General features: G+C 56.2%; 1 protein-coding gene across 1 annotated transcript; it reads left to right on the forward strand.

The window, feature by feature from the left end:
* The first annotated feature begins 11,203 nt into the window (after nt 1–11,203).
* On the forward strand, nt 11,204–13,260 carry THITE_2117348 (uncharacterized protein). Its single transcript, XM_003654331.1, has one exon. The coding sequence runs from the start codon at nt 11,462–11,464 to the stop codon at nt 12,974–12,976; it is 1,515 nt and encodes a 504-aa protein (XP_003654379.1). The 5' UTR covers nt 11,204–11,461; the 3' UTR covers nt 12,977–13,260.
* The last annotated feature ends 2,507 nt before the right edge of the window (nt 13,261–15,767 follow it).

The raw sequence follows: 15,767 nt of genomic DNA on the forward strand, positions 1-15,767 counted from the left end.
TTTGTGGAACAGGGAAGGTGAATCAGAAGCTGGTAAGTCTCGCTGCCGTCTATCCCTGTCCGGTGAGACCGAGAGTGAACTACAGTCTCCCCCGTCGCAACGGGCGTTAGGATACGCAACGAGACATACCACCGCAGCTGGGGAGAGAGAGAGAGAGAGTCGAACTCGACACCTCCGACCCGGCGCGACTGTTTGACCCCGCCGTGTACGACCATCTCACAGCTCTGTATCTCGCTATGTTACGGCCTTACCCCTCTCGGTGTTCCCTGGTCCGGCAGAGAGCCACCGCGCCAGTGTGCAACTGCCCTGGCGCGGCTGCGTGCATGCAACAGCCGAGATGTTCCGGTTCACGGCGTTCTCTGGCAATGCAAGTCGTGATGGGCGGTGGGCGGGCTGGCTTCGGCTGCCTTGCTGTGTTTATGCGTCCTTGTTACCTCACGCAATCTCCCTCTTGTTTGACATGGTACAGGGAACCGAGAGTCTCCCCTTCTATCCGGGCTTCGACTTGTCGAGTCGCTGGTGTCTTTGTGTTTTCTAGTGTACCCTGCTCAGTCAAAGAAGCAGTCAACAACAGCGTTGGCACCGGTGTTTATTTTTCTCTTCTTGCTCAGCTCGGTAGGGGGGTAGTTTTCTGACCTCCTCATCTCTCCTGAAGCAATGTTTCTCCTGGAGCGAGTGCAAACGCAAAAATGACCATTCTTTCCTTGAGCGCCTCCCTTTTCCGCCCCTGTCTTTCTCTCTCCTTCCATATCTTCACCGTTTCTTCCTCCGCTAGGGACAATCCGTATCCAGTGTCAAGTCTGATGTGACGATGGCTATGACTGCCGTAGCCGTAGCGGAACATCACTGCCTCCCTCTGCTTGAAGTGTTCTGCTGCCGGCTCTCGCCGCGTGGTTTTCCTGCTTCAGAACGAAGGCCCCTCCACCCCAACACCCGTCTGCGTGCGATAGAGAAGCGGAGTCATCTCCAAGGATAGTTTCTCATGCACTCTCAGAGCCCTTGTCAGTTTATTTCTTTAGTTCTTGCAATTTGCTCAACCTTACGAACGAGAAGCGTGCGTAGCTATCGCGGTTCGATCCATCTGCGCCTGTTTTCCGCTCGTTGCCTCGCTTGAAGAACCTCACCAGTTTCGGTTCCATTCTAGTTCCACGGTATTGCTTGTTTGCCCTTCAGGGGGGCCGGCAAAATAAACGTCTGTTTTCGTTGGGTTACTGCCGTGTTTACTCCTCCTCTACCAGCTACTACTAAGGTTTTCTCCTCTGAAGCTCACCCTCCCCCCCTCTGCTTGAGTCTACCCTGCTGTGCAGCTAGGGAGAAACGGCGCAACGCATGGTCAGGAATAAGGTCTCGCGGTCAGGAAACGGTTGTGGCGGGTGTGAGAGTTTTCTCCAGGATCTACAACGGCTAATGGTCTGCCAGGTACTTCCATTGCCGTGAAGTCAGGGCGATCATGGAAGTTTGAACAGCGCCCCCGGCGGAGGTTGGTCAAGAGGATCCGGTTTCTTTCCCTGAGGCATGTCAAAGGCCGGGTAAGCTCCCGTCTCAAGTAACGGATGCTCCTCGTCTTCTTTCTCAAGAGCATCAGGAGTGAGTGTTTGAGACGCATCCGTTTACCCCTTTCTCCTCCTTCACCCGTTACGGAGTTGAACCGGGGCAGTTTCAGCTTTCGTTCTGCCCGCTTGGCCGGGAAGTTAGGCTGTGTCTGTCAAAGAGGAGGATTGGCAAGTTTGCTGTGTATGTCTTCGCCCCCGTTTCCGCTACTCCTGCTGGTCCTTGTACTAGTCGTGCAAGTGATGCTCGGACGCACGCAAGTGCCTGCCCTGGGATTATTTCCTTGGCCAAGTTTGAGCCCTTGCGGTGACTACCGACATGGCTGCCAGGGATACGGCGAAGCCAGATGCTTATCTGGCGTCTCGAGAAACCAGTCGACAAGCTCAACAGCTCTCCGCGTTCCAGTCTCGCAGAGTGGGGACCGCTTGCAAGTTCTCGATGACAGTGGGACGAAGCATTCTTTTCTCCGGGTACTTGAAACGTCGCGTCATATGCAGATGCCCCAGTTAGAGACCCTAAAAAGCTGATCAGACTGGACGTTGGCTGTCTGCGCTGTCCCGCTATGAGGTTGGTGTAGCTCCCGTCTCAGGGACAATACTGACAGCCTGAACTAGAGACGGAGGTCCCAATCATCACACTTCAAGTCGAGAACGAGGTTGGCCGCTGACATTGAATAGGAGCTCCAACACTTTCTTGATATCATTCTGATATCTGGCTCGACTGCTCAATCTTGCCGCGCTGGCGGCGTGTGCACATGTATGTATCACTTCAGCGTTCAGCATCTGCGGCCTCTTCCCCGACCCCTCGCTCCAACACCGGCACCTTTAGGACTGGCCTTCAAGCCGGGCGTTTGGGGCTAATTCGATGGACAGAATGATTCTTGTGTCTCCGTCTGACTGTCCGTCGATTCTCAGGTTTGGTCCTGCGGCAACAGTACTCGATGGGCTCGGGGCCACTTGCTCAGTTCTTGTTTCCTGTTTGTTCCCGTGTCCACATTCATTACAAAACACCAACAGCCGGTCCCGTGGTGTGCCGGGCGGCGTGTTCCGTGATTGGAGCGGCTGGATAGCTCAACGGTCACATTCTGCCTTCGTATCGTGCTATAACATGCCCATCACATGAAGAGGACACGTGCTCATGCAGCGAAGTTGTAGGGCCTTGTGCCCTTTCCGAGCTGGCTAGGGTAACTACGGAGTACATGGTAAGCCGCGCGGCCCTTCTCAACCGTCCAACCCTACCCAGACTGGAGGGACGCGGTGGCGCTTCGCCTAGGACTTGGCTGGTCGAAACCAATATCGAGCCGCGTCGTTGTTAGTTCCACGACACTTGGTTCTAAGGGTGTGGTGTGTCGGGCAGCGGGACGGCGCGGGAAAGAGTGTCTCGCCTTGAGGACAGGTGTGCAGGCCGCAGCACGTCGAAGAGACACGATAGATCGACTTCGGGAGGCATATCGACTTGCAGTAAGTCGGTGACTGGATGCCACTCTTCGCGGCAGGACGCGGACGCCGGATCAAAGATGCTGTTGGTGCCGTGAATTACCTCTCCCGTACCACCTTCCAGAAGAATACCTTAAGGAAGGACCTCGTTTGCGTATACGCTACCTTAATACTCCGAAGTGCACGCCCTCCACCAACTGTTTCCCCCCAGGACCCACCTCTGCGCCTCGTCCTTTTCTTTTCCCGCACAGAACGGAGTTTTGGAAGACACGGCGGCCGGATACAACTCGGAGACGATCTACCACGGCAAACGCAGGTTCGGAATGAGGCATTTGTAACCGAGAGATCAGCAATCCAATGGGATGTTTGCTAGCCAATCCATATTGCCAAGTCATCTCATCACATCCACAGTAGTAACAAAGCGGCGGCCGCGCTGTTTGTGTCACGCATGGTGCTCTGCTTCTCCGACAGAACTCGGCCCTTCCTTACGCGGACTCGCACGCCGCGGGCCGATATTTAAATCGATGGGGCCCATAGATCGGGGCACATTTCTGGGTTCAGGGGTTGCTTCGGACCGAGGGCTGACACTGCCCGCGCGCATCCTGTGTACATACGCGAGCAGCCCAGCACGGAGTGTGCCGTACATGCATGTATGCACTGCGAGAGCACACTCGACGGCTTTCCTGGACCTGGCCGTCCATACCCTTCTTTCTGAGAGCATGGCATCTGTGTAGTTACTTCGCACTGCACCCGAGGACCACAGGGGCACAGGTTTCCGCGGCACTCTCACACTGGCCAGAGCATCGGCGGCATGGACGGCGCGCGAGGCTGTGAGGGGCGTCGTAATACCCCCTTCCCACCCTCCTTCTAAATAACGTTATTAACCTTCTCGCCGGACGCAATGCGGAGCAAGATGCAAGCCAGTGGGCCGGGGACCGTTTGAGCGAGGGAGTGGTGTGGGATCGTGGATGGAAGTCGCTGTTGCACTGCCGAGATGCGTTGCAACCGCAGGTAGTGTAGACGGGCCAACAGCATAGCAGGGCAGGAGGGCGATCGCAACCTTTTCTCACACTCCACCTCGGTGGTGACTGGCGAGGCAGGAGATCGGTTGTGATAAGCGTGCCGTACGGTGGTCAGGCCACAACGCATCTTGGCTCATCTTGGCCCCCATCGACACTTTGTTGGACCCGAACTAAGCCACCTTCACCTGCCGGGAATAGCTAACAAACGTGAACTGATCGTCAGAGTTGTTGATCCTTGATGTCCGGACGCCGCGTTGAGTGTGATCCATGTGTACATGAGCATGTACATATGTTACACGGTAGGTACCTTCGTGTAGTGTAGTGTAGTGTGGGAAACGGACAGGGGGGAGGGGGGGGAGGGCGAAACGGAAGAGCTGGGCGAGACGTCAAGACGATTGCTCGACGTTTGATGTCGCACAAAAATTGGGCAGCTCCGACGATCTGATCCGATTTTGCCGAACATGACCCACTCCGGGGACCCTCCAGGCAACGCTTGGGGGGACTTGTGTTGGTGCGAAGTCGGTGACAAGAGACTCGGCGCTTGGCTTGTCATGGACTGACTCGGGTCGCTGGTGCGGCTGGCGGGGACATGACCCATGGCTGCGGAAGGTGACGCGTCAGCTTCAGCTTCGTTTCCCGTCGAAGCTAACCCTTGTCGAGGCTCGATAGTTAGGAAGTTATTTCCGAACCCCAGAAGCCCAGGATTCAGAGCATTCACCGGGGTCACGGCCGATGGGACGGAAAGGAGTTGCCACTTCCAGGTTGTTAAGGCCGAAAATGGTTCTCGAGTCCGTAAGCTAGTTGATTGGTAAAAATGTGAGCACGCCAAAACACAGTACGGAATTCCTGGTACAGCAGCGTAATTATTTGTCCGACGGATGAATTCCTCTGTCAAGGCGGGTCTTGCGAGCTTTTTGAGAAGCGGCGGTTTGCTTGGACAGCGGCGTTCCCTCGGCGCCGTTGGAGTCCAAGAGTCCGTTGGTTCAGCTCTGATGCAAGAGCCTCGTCGCATTTTGTTCCCATTCTTCCTTGGCAGCGCTCCCACGTGTGGAGCTGGAGCGAATCGATAGTTAACCCAAGTCACTTAACACCGCGGCGAATCGAATCAAGTCGCGGCCCCGCCTGCCATGTCGGGTGAGCCACGCGAGCTGATGGCTTGCTTGGCGGAAAACTGTGCACTAACTTAAGCTTAAGCGGGCATCGGGGCGTTCATTGCGGGGCAACGCGATTGGCAGGCCCGTTTCCATTGTTCACTTGAGTCAGCGTGCGGTGGTTCGCTTTCTTCCCTGAGTGGCCAACAAGGCTACACTAAAGCGGAAGGTAAGCGAAGGTACGACAAAGTGCCAACGGAATGCACTGGGGTATCGAGGAGTTGTACACATGTTGTCGAACATCAAGTTCATTGAATTCAACGAACTGCCTACCTAGGTATCTTTCCCTTTTATTCCGACTGTCTTCGGAGTCCAGAGTGTCATACCGTGTGAATCTTTGGTATCCGCAGCGGAAACTCGCCGCTCTCAATGCAACGCTCCCTGTTCTGGAACGTCACCCGACAGGCTCCTTCGTACCCTGCGCGCGGGTTGTTGGTGCAACAGGGCTGCGCCAATTCTGCACCTTGCTGTTTGTTCAGATGCTTCTTGCGGCCACCCGAGACCCAACCTGGAACTGGTCCGAGCGTGGGGGCCATGCTCGACATCCCGCTCCAACATCCCGACGGGAGTCCGACGTCAATCACCCCGGGCCAGCGTAACGCTGACATTACCTGACACTATTCTCCTAGCCTCAAATCGCACTGTTGGCCGTCGGGCAGCCCACCATCCGGCCATATAACGCACGGTAGGCGGGGCTACATTGCTCCATCCTCTCATCCTTCGGTCGGCGGCGTTCTACCCGCCTAAGTCAGCTCGGTCTCGGTTTGCTTTCCCCCCTCCCCCGGTCCCACAGGAAGCTGGAAGCCTGCTTTAGTTACGCCCGAAAGGATGGTTTCGCTCCATCAGTCGACTGACATTTCCGAGCTTCCGGGCACCTTTGTCACCTCAAACAGGCATCCTCATGCTGGTTCCCAAGCCTTGTGCAATGCCAGGCTGCAACTATCCGTGCCATCGGCGGGCGCTGCTTGTCGTGCACCAAGGCTACCCGCGTGATCGTACCATGTTGCGTGACTCGCCAAACGGTCTCAGATAAAGGCCAGGTACGGAGGTACACAGTACGGATTACCTTCCAGGTTGTTTGAGCTGGTTGATTTTGAACTCCGAGAGGCTGGCTGAAGAGCGCCACTCGGCGCGGTTGGGTAGACGTTAAAGAGGTCCCGCCAAGACTAATTTCGGCCAATTGTCGACAATGTTTTTACAACGTTTTTACGCAACCCCGATCGCCAAAGCGTTTATACTATCGCTAAGCGGTTAGTTCGCCGGGGGTACGGGGGGTAGCGCCAATCCCCCGTTGGTTAGGGTTTAGGTTAAGGTTAGGATACGGATTAAGGCTATAATACGGGCTAACTTCGTTTTCTTTTTTTTTCGATTTAGTTGAGGTTTCGCGAAGTTGTTGCTACGAGTCTTTGCGATTCTTCGTTGTTGATGTTGCTCGAAGTCGTCGCGGCCCTGCTCACCCCGTGGCGATTGTAAATACTTGTAAGCGGCAGTCTCCGAAATTAGTCTTGGCGGGACCTCTTTAACGACGACCCGGGGTTGAGGTTGACAAGGTATTGTCAGCCTCGTGTCTCGAGGACCTTTTAACCTTAAACAGACGACTTCCCCTCCTTGTCGAGCCAAGCGCAAAACGGAGCCACAGTACATTACCGATCAAATTACGTGCGCGTCTTTGAGAATGGGCCGATGCTTTTGTTTGGCGCTTCATGACACACTGGTACACTAAAACCCCCGTTTTGGCGTGCTCCAAACAAGCACTGAGGTGTATTCCGGACATCAGGGAGGTACACAGTACAGTGGTTCGACCGGCGGCGAGGAAGCGGTGGTCGGAGGAAGCGGTGGTCGGTGGCCGTGTCGCTCCACCGCCCCGCCACGCGCCGTTTTCAAGGCTTGAGCGGATTGGCAGGAAACGCTCGGCACTTCGGCGCTTTCTCTCAGGTTCTTCGATTGCCACGGAATAATCCGTACAAGTTGGCAGATTCTTCGCCAAGTTCCAGGCTGTGCAGAACATCGGGATTCTCGGATACCGAGGACCCGCCTCGAGCACTCGATGCGACGGTTGAGGGGTTTGGGCGCAACTGGCTGTAACCGCCGTCTGCAGGGCTCTTTTCCGGTGCTGACTGACGCTTTGGAGAAGGAACGGAAGTTGCTGACCAGCGCCAGCCGAAGATCATCACCAGACGCCCAATGCCTAATATGTAAGGTAATCTGACAATTGTCAGTCCATCATGAACAACCGAGAGCTGGTTGTGTTACACAGCACGGCGGGGTGAACGCGGCGGACGACGATCCTGTTTCCAGTGTATTCCGTTGTGTAGGAGACTGGCGGACCCGAGGGCATTGAGAAATGGCCAAGCTCCGCTTCCCCGACTCGGTGGATGCGCTAGTGGGCATGGCATCTGACTAAGAACGAACCATGCCAGTTGGCGCTATCGAGCCTGATTACTGTGTATTCCGTAATCCGTGCATTTCGGCGTCAACATGCCCCGGAGGTTTTGGTGCGAGGTGTCAAGAACACAACTTGCCGATGGTACGGACTCCTAACTCGTCCTCTGGTGCCTCTAGCTACCTTACTCAGTAGGTACTCAGCCCGCACTCAGTCCTCGACGCCGCGAGAACGACAGCAACACTGATGCTAGAAATCCGCGCCGTTCAGCGCTAGGCAATGCCACCGAGGGCGTGGTTCGTTCTGGCTCGCAAGCCATTCCCTTATACGGGACTAGTGGCGTCGATACGGCGTACTTATCCTTGTCCGACCCGAAGTCCCTGCCGATTCGCTTACTGTACATAGTTTCTCTCCAACGGCGCCACGCGATGCTCCAAGCTTGAAGGAGCGGGGCAGATTGCGCCGCCGTTGTCTCATCCCAGGGTTCGCTCTCGCGGTCAAACGCCCAGAAATGCAGCTCGTCCTTCAAGGAAGGGCCAAGAGCTCGGGAGGCAATTGGGGGCCACGCGAATCCACGCTAACGCGGCCGACGTGGCGCCGTGAAATAAGCTTGAAATCCTATTATATTTCCATGACAATCCCGTTGGTGGATGCAGGGATCTTCGTCAAGGCCGAGGCTCCTTGGCGCCGGACCCGTGCAGTGCTCGCATGCAGACATGTGGGGCAAGGCCATGCCCGCAAAGGTGACTAGTGTATTCGGTAGTGACCGCAATAGTGTTGCGGAGTGCAGCGACAGCCTCCAACAGCCAGAAGGCTTCGGAGCTAATGGGTCTTAGATCCGGCGCGTTCGAAGTTGGTGGTACGCACAGCAAAAGGAAGGGCCGCGGCCCTTCGGGGTCGTCGTTAAAGAGGTCCCGCCAAGACACTAAGAATTACAGGCTTTTACACATCGCCAAGGGGTAAGTGGGGCCGCGACGACTTAGAGCATCAGCGACGAAGACAAACCGCAAATACTCGCAAAAACTCGTCGCAACAACTTTACTAAACCTCAACCAAATCGAAAAAAAAGAAAACGAAGTTAACCTGTACCCTAACCTTGACCCTTACCCTAACCTTAACCCGAATCCTAACTAGCGGGGGGCTAGCGCCGCCCCCCGTACCCCCGGCGAACTAACCCGTGGCTAACCCGTGGCGATAGTGTAAACCCCTTGGCGGTCTTGGCGGGGTATTGACGCTATAAAAACATTGCCGACAATTGGCCGAAATTAGTCTTGGCGGGACCTCTATAACCTCCAGCCGGGCTGGGCTGGCCGTATGTTGCGTCAGAAACGGGGCAGAAACGGAGACCAGATATTGCGGACACGTTAGCCTCCAGCCCTCGGTGAGACAAAAATCCAGTGAGGAAGTTGCATTCCTGTTTTGTGCTGCGCGACACGGCTCCGCAACATTATGTGGTTAGTGTAGTTGGCAGGGCCAGGCCAACCAACCTCAGATAGTTCCCTTTTGTTCACAGTTGGTCTGGAGACTCGCGTCAGCACAGTAATCAGTAACCAACACCTGCTCGGACGGAGGAGTTGGCTCCCATCCTGGTTTGTTCCCGGACATTATCACATCATCACGAATTCAAGAACAGGCAGCCTGTCAGGCTCTTGCTCGGCCGTTGAGAAGATGGGTGGTGCGCTGCTTAACGAGAAACGGTTTCCTGGGCCCAGCCAAGACACCTCTGCGACTTCGTCTGTGATATTGTGATAAGCTTACGACAGCTGGTGGAGCCACCAAGTGGGTGTTCTTTACCCCTTTGGTGGCTTCGTCCTGCTTGGATCTTGCAGGTTCTGTTGCTTGGACTGCCTTAGCCCCTTGGCTACGTCCGGTGCAAGTTCCTTTTTGGACCAATTTTGCCCATTTTTCTCTTGGTTATTAGTAATTGTCTTCCCATGCTGGCGTTGCCTCGGCCTGAACTTGAACGCGATCGAATGGAAAACAGGATGAACGACCCACAAATCAGAGCCACTCACCAACGGCTCACCCCTCGTTGCATCGCATTGTTCGACAACGGCCAACAACTGTAACATGAGTACATACACGAACGGCTCCATCGTCTGGTCAGGGCTCGAACTGGGTGTGCGAAGGGAGTGGGACAAGGCGTCCAGTTTTCCTTCCAACTGCATCCTCCGCGAGCAAACCCCGCTTTTCCAAACAATCGGAAAACGACGCCTCGACACAGTTGGGAAGCAGCCACAAACAGCGAGATTCAAGAATCAGACGGGCACATCCGCTGGTACATACACTCCAGTACGAAAGATTACGGTACAATACCGGCGCGCCGATGGCAGCGGTGCACCTGACAGGGCGGATAGGGCGCCACGCCCCTGTCCAAGACCGTACCTTACCATTTTGAGCCTCCCACATTCCGAGACATCCTTGCACGATTTGGGCTGCATCGTCATCGACATGCAGCCGATCCCCACCAGGGCAGCCGCTACCCGTGCAGTCCTCCCTGGCCTTATTTCCACTGACACCTTTTAAACCCCCCCTGGCTGCGATACCATTTTACTGTAAATGCGAATTCCTGCTCAAGTTGGGTTTCGACATCACGACTCTTGAATCACCGTGAGACATATCAAAAACGCCGATTTCTGCGCCAGGTGCCCGCATTGATCTCGTCTCCCGGCGAAGCGGTCTCAGGCTTACACAGCGGCATCGCCATCACTTCGCTGTCGTTTTGGAACAGCGCTCCTCCTCTCGAGGGACCATTGGGTCACTTCACGATAGCCTCGGCACCTGTTGAGTGCCCTCAACGGCAAGCAGATCCACCATCTTCAGGATCTGTTGCAGCGTCCCCTGCGGGTCTCCGGTTCTTCTTTCCACCTGGTATGTGTGCTGTTCTCGCTTGCTTCGGTTTCGCCTTTTCTTCCCTCGTTATCGTTATTGTATTTTATGGTCTCTTGAACCTTGGCTGGGGTTTTCCAAACGACCTGAAGCTCTCTTATGAGCTCGGGCTCAGTGGCCAGCTCTCAGCACTCCACCAAAACCACGAGCGGATGCGGATCCCAAGCCACGCATCGTGGGAAAGCACAGGGCCAAACATGATGATGGCCGAGCCATCGTTGCGAAGCATTCTACGCTACCCACAGCCGGGGTGGAGACGGCCTCACGGATACACATCCTGCGCTCAGCGAAACTGCATCTGAAGTCTCTTACGATCCCAGCTGGAACAAGTCGGGAATAAAGGCCGAACATGGGAGTCACGCTGTGTCAGGGAGCGTGCTGATGCGCTGGACGACTCCACCCAATGTCCGTGCTGTAACCCTGAGCGTCTCGTTCTCCTGGCCCGGCGGACGCCGTCAGGACGTCGAGGACTACACCACACTACGTGTTCCAGCCGGGAAGTGGGCTGGAGTGGGCCTCGCCGTGCGTGCCTTGCGCGGTCTCCAGGTTCTCGCCAACTTGGCTTCGACAGCACCCCGTTCCATGCTTCCAGATCGTCCTTGTGCAGATCCACGGCTTCGCACCCTCCCTGCCAAGCGTTGAGCCTCGTCCGCTACCACATTCCCGTGTCTCAGATCCCTGAAAGCGGCCGCGAGGCTCGGCTGATGTGCTTAAACGTTATATATTTGTCTAATATCGTGCTTTTACGTGGTCACCGTTCTAACCCCGTCACAGTTAGGATTTGTTTCGACAGTGGAACAACAAACACGAAGCTTGCGTGGTCTACCCCCTTGCTTCCCCAGGCGCATGATCTCCGAACTTTGACGTCAGCCTCTTCCCACTTGCATGGTCAGGAATTCTCTGGACTCAAGGGAGGGGAAGTAGAGACGAGAGAAGAGAAACACCAGCTCCTCCGCCGTCGGTTGTCGCCTGTCACATGGACGAGTGGTATCACTACTCGGCCGCCTAACAACATATCCTCTCCAAATGATGGAAACATACTACGGCCAGGTGCGGACCCCCGCCGATGCGATCAAGCTGTTCGAGGCATGTCGTCTCGGCCTTCTCCCCCGGGTTCAAAGGAGGCTATCAGAAAAGGAGCGCCAGCAGATCCGGTCGGGCTCCGTGTTTGTCTGGGACGAGCGTGAAGCCGGCATGCGGAGGTGGACAGACGGCAAGTCATGGAGCGCCAGCCGCGTATCCGGCAGCTTCCTGACGTACCGGGAGATGGAGGGCAAGAGGGGGAACGCCTTCGGTGCAAGCAGGAGAGGTGCCGGAAAGACTCCCGATTCGGGCCGCGGCAGTGACGAAGACCACGACGACGGAGAACCAGACGGATACCGGTACAAACCCGACGGGCTCATGAAGCAGTCGTTCAGCATCACCAACTCGGCAGGCCAGCATCTCCACCTGATCGCTTACTACTCCAGAGGGTCGCCGCTCAACTTGCCGCAGCCCAGCATGGATGCCGCTCTCCGGCATATTGTTCCCCCCAAGGGGATGTACCCCGAATCGAGCCTGACCGAGGCGTCGCCGGCTGCCGCAGCGCGGCCGATGCACCAACCGTCTTATCCGCCGCACCACCATCAGCCGCTTCCTCCTTACGGCTATCCCGCTCCATATCCGCCTCCAGGCTATGCATGGCCTCCGTCTCCCGCCGGGACGCCTCCATACAACCACGGCCAGTACCCATACTCTGGGCTGCACTCGTACCCGCCTCCCCTCCCTCACCTCCCTCACCCGCCTCACCCGCCGCAACCGTATCCGCCTGCCGCACCGAATTCTCACTACGAACGAGCACCACTACCACCCCCGCCGCAGCATCCACCACTTCCGGCCCCAGACCCACACAAGGCCGGCATGCCACTTCCGCAGACATACCCACAGAATCATCATCAGTCGCCACAGGCTCCACCGCCGAGGCTACCTCACCCCGACTCTCCACGATCGCAGCACTTGCAAGCACAAGCCAGGGACGCCGTCCAGATGGACGCGCGGTTAGCACCCATCGATGCGGCGCGCACCCAAACCACGGCCTTCCCTGAGCCAGGACAGCTAGCCCAGGAGCAACCACACCAGCAGAACGGGACTCTGCAATCACCGCCGCCATCTCAAACAGCGCAGCAACGAAACTCGGCCCCTAGCCCCCCTCATCGTGCGCTGTCCCTCTCCCCGCCGCGCAGCGCCGTCTCCGAACGCCGCAGTCCCGACCACCCCCCGACCGGCACGTCCACAGCCAGCACCAAGCCCGTCCTTTCCGCCCTGCTTCTCCACCCTCCGCCGTCGACAGCTGGCTCCGAGCCGAGCAGTGCAAACACCCTCAGCGGTGGTGCCGGCGTCAACAGTGCGGGCAGCTCACCCAACGCGCTGATCGGCAGCGGACCGCCCAACGGGACTGTCCCGCTAGCGGCAGCGGCGGCCGCGGCAGCGAGGACGCCGCAGGAGCAACGGCTGGCCGTGGAGGATGCGAGGACCATTGGGGTGCTGAATAAGAACTTCTTTTGAGGCCCTGGCCCGTATGGATTTCGCGCGATGGGCGGTACGCGGTGCCGCCCCGGGGGCCGCGCTTTTCCCTACCTCCGCAGGGCATATTGACTTGTCTCGGCGCACCGCTACTCTTGCCTATCTGATACCCGAGGTAGATGCGCAGGCGCTTCGCTCGTTCGGATCGGGCATTGACTGGCTGCGTCTTGCAAGCCCTCCTCCTCATGTGCAGTGGAAGGGTGTAGCAATCTAAGTGGGGTTGTTGGTGAGGGTTTGCATGGAGAAGGGGCTGGGTATGCACCAAGGACAATATCGATAATGAGCAAAGGAGATGCTGGTTTTCACTTTTCTTTTCTTCTTCGTTTTCCTCTTTTTCTGTGGTTCGTTGAGAACCTGCCGCTAGGTCGTCTTTGATACTGGACAGGGTGCATCATTGCATGGGCAGGATACGGAACATGGGTGTTGTGTCAAATCATGCATACACGCATAGCCGGGGTTTCTCTTTCACTAGCTAAAATTAGGTAGATACCTATTAGTAGGCTTCATTTTGTTTGGGCACTGCACGAGACGGCGTTGAGGGAGGTAAGGGTCAAAAATGGATCATCTTTGAGAGAGACAGCATAGTCGGGTGCCAACTAAACATGGAGCTTGATATGTCTGGCCTGCCCTGGCCTGATGGCCTGTTTATATAACTGAGAATAATCCTGGAACCTTGTCTTGACCGATTCGAGTAACCGGTATGTCGCGGACAGGTTGAGGCTGCGCGAGAAACATGAAACATCATACGATGAGGTAATCACCCAGTTCATGGTTGCACTGAACCGCGGCTGTCTAGCTCTCTCGTGTGGTTACAGGGAGACATTATCCAGTGCAGAGAGTGCATATAGCTAGCAGACAGTGCTTGGGGGCTCGCTTTCTTTCTTGTTGCCCGCGAAACATAGGTACGTAAAACTCTTCGAGCACTGGGAGCTCGGGTTTTCTGCCTTAACATTTTAGATAGACACACAAACAGCGAAACACCGCTTCCTAGGTGCCCAAGACAACCCCGTTTGGGCAAGCCTCATATCGCCGGCCCCAGGCGAAGAGCGAACTTGCTGTGTCACACACTCGCCTCTTCGGAGAAAGAGAACCCGGTGCGTAGCGGGACTCACATCCATCGGTTGCTCGTGGCTCGTGGCTAATGAAGGGGCAGCTGGCGACTCAGCTGCCTACGGTAGTCAGACTGCCGATTACGAGAGAGAGAGAGAGAGAGAGACTTATGATCAGTCAGGATGATGGTCAGGAAGCCTTGGGCAGTCAGGATGGGTCGTTTCCATGTGATCCGCCCGCGAAACTGTGCTCTGTCCGTGTCTAGAGCAGTCCCACGGTCCGTTGCGACGAGTGCCTGCCTAGGAAGCGTCCCAAGTCCCGCTAAACCCATGCCATGTCCGTTTGACACGGCGACGAGTTCATCAATTTGCGTGCTAGTGTGTGCGTCTTGCGGTGATACTAAGGCCTGTAGGGATATCTGGGATCAACTTGACGCGTGCTCAAACCCCTTGATTCCCGAGCTTGGAGATCGAGGACTGCAAGCATGTCTGACACAGTAGGTATGGCTGGCTCTGGGCCCAGACAAAGGCAGGATAGGCTGGTGAGTTAGTGAGATGCTTGTTGAGATTGCCGCCAGGCTGACAAAGGACGGTGTTTCACACGAGGCGGCGCAGGCAGCCAATGGGACATTTGAGACCGCTTGGAGTTCCGTCTTCAAGCCAGCTGGTAATCCTGAAAAGTAGGCAAGGGAGCCCACCAAGGTAGATTTACGTACTATTCCGTGTGAAGCAGAAAGCAGGTGGAGAGATGAGAAGAGAAGGGATTACGGTTCATGGCATAACTGAGGGAGACGGCCCCTGGGTGGGGAGCGGAGCCCACGAGTTGCGACTCCAGCCTCTCGGAATCCACATGACCACGTCACAAAGAGGGCGCAGCCGCGCATACAATGGCCACGAGCGATGAGAGCATCCATTGTGCAGTAGAACGTTCTCTGGCGTACGCCCGTGTTGTTTCAAGACTGGGCTAGTCGACAGGGCAGCCAATGCCACACAGCTGGGTGGCCGAGGGGCAGATCGGCACGACATCAACTCGGATGACGCGGGCGACAACCCAGCTTGTTCAAAAAAAGCAGAGACCACGGAGAAAAAAGCCGTCCACTAGACAAACAACTCTGAAAAACAATAACTCACAATTAATTTAGTATGATAATGCCTGTTGTGTGCAGTTAGCGGTGTTGAAACGCGAGTTTGGTCAGGATGCGGATAGCCTCAATCAAGCATTCGCGCCCAGCTCCGCACGCCATCTTGAGTGACTTTGGACAAGGCCGACAATATCGCGGCTGTGGCGACGAGCAAAACAGAAAATGAGAGCATGGAAGGAAGCCCTGGAATGCAGAAATCCAGGTGCCACGTTCTGATGCAGCCAAACAGGGGTTGGGGGGTTGCTATCTCGAATGCGCCAAAGCAGTGAGCTGCTTCAATTGAGCATCGAGAAATGCGAAACGCGACTAAAAAGAGTCATCACGACAGCTCGGCCTCCCGACACCTCGAGCTATGTCCGGATCGTCTGACATCGGCGTCGAGGCAAAAAAATGAGCAAAAAATGGGACAAAGAGGCCAGCGATCGGATGCAGCAGGATCGGGCCACGGGAAGGATGGCGGTCGGAGCGAGAAGCAGAGGGAGCGGAGAAAGTCGACAGATGGGGGGGAAGGTCGAGTCGAGATCAGAGAGCGGCGAGCTTGGGAGCTTGGGAGCTGGGCTTGCCTCGAGGTACAAGAGTGGG

Source organism: Thermothielavioides terrestris, chromosome 3 (assembly GCF_000226115.1).
Source record: "Thermothielavioides terrestris NRRL 8126 chromosome 3, complete sequence".
Classification (NCBI taxonomy): Eukaryota; Fungi; Ascomycota; class Sordariomycetes; order Sordariales; family Chaetomiaceae; genus Thermothielavioides; species Thermothielavioides terrestris.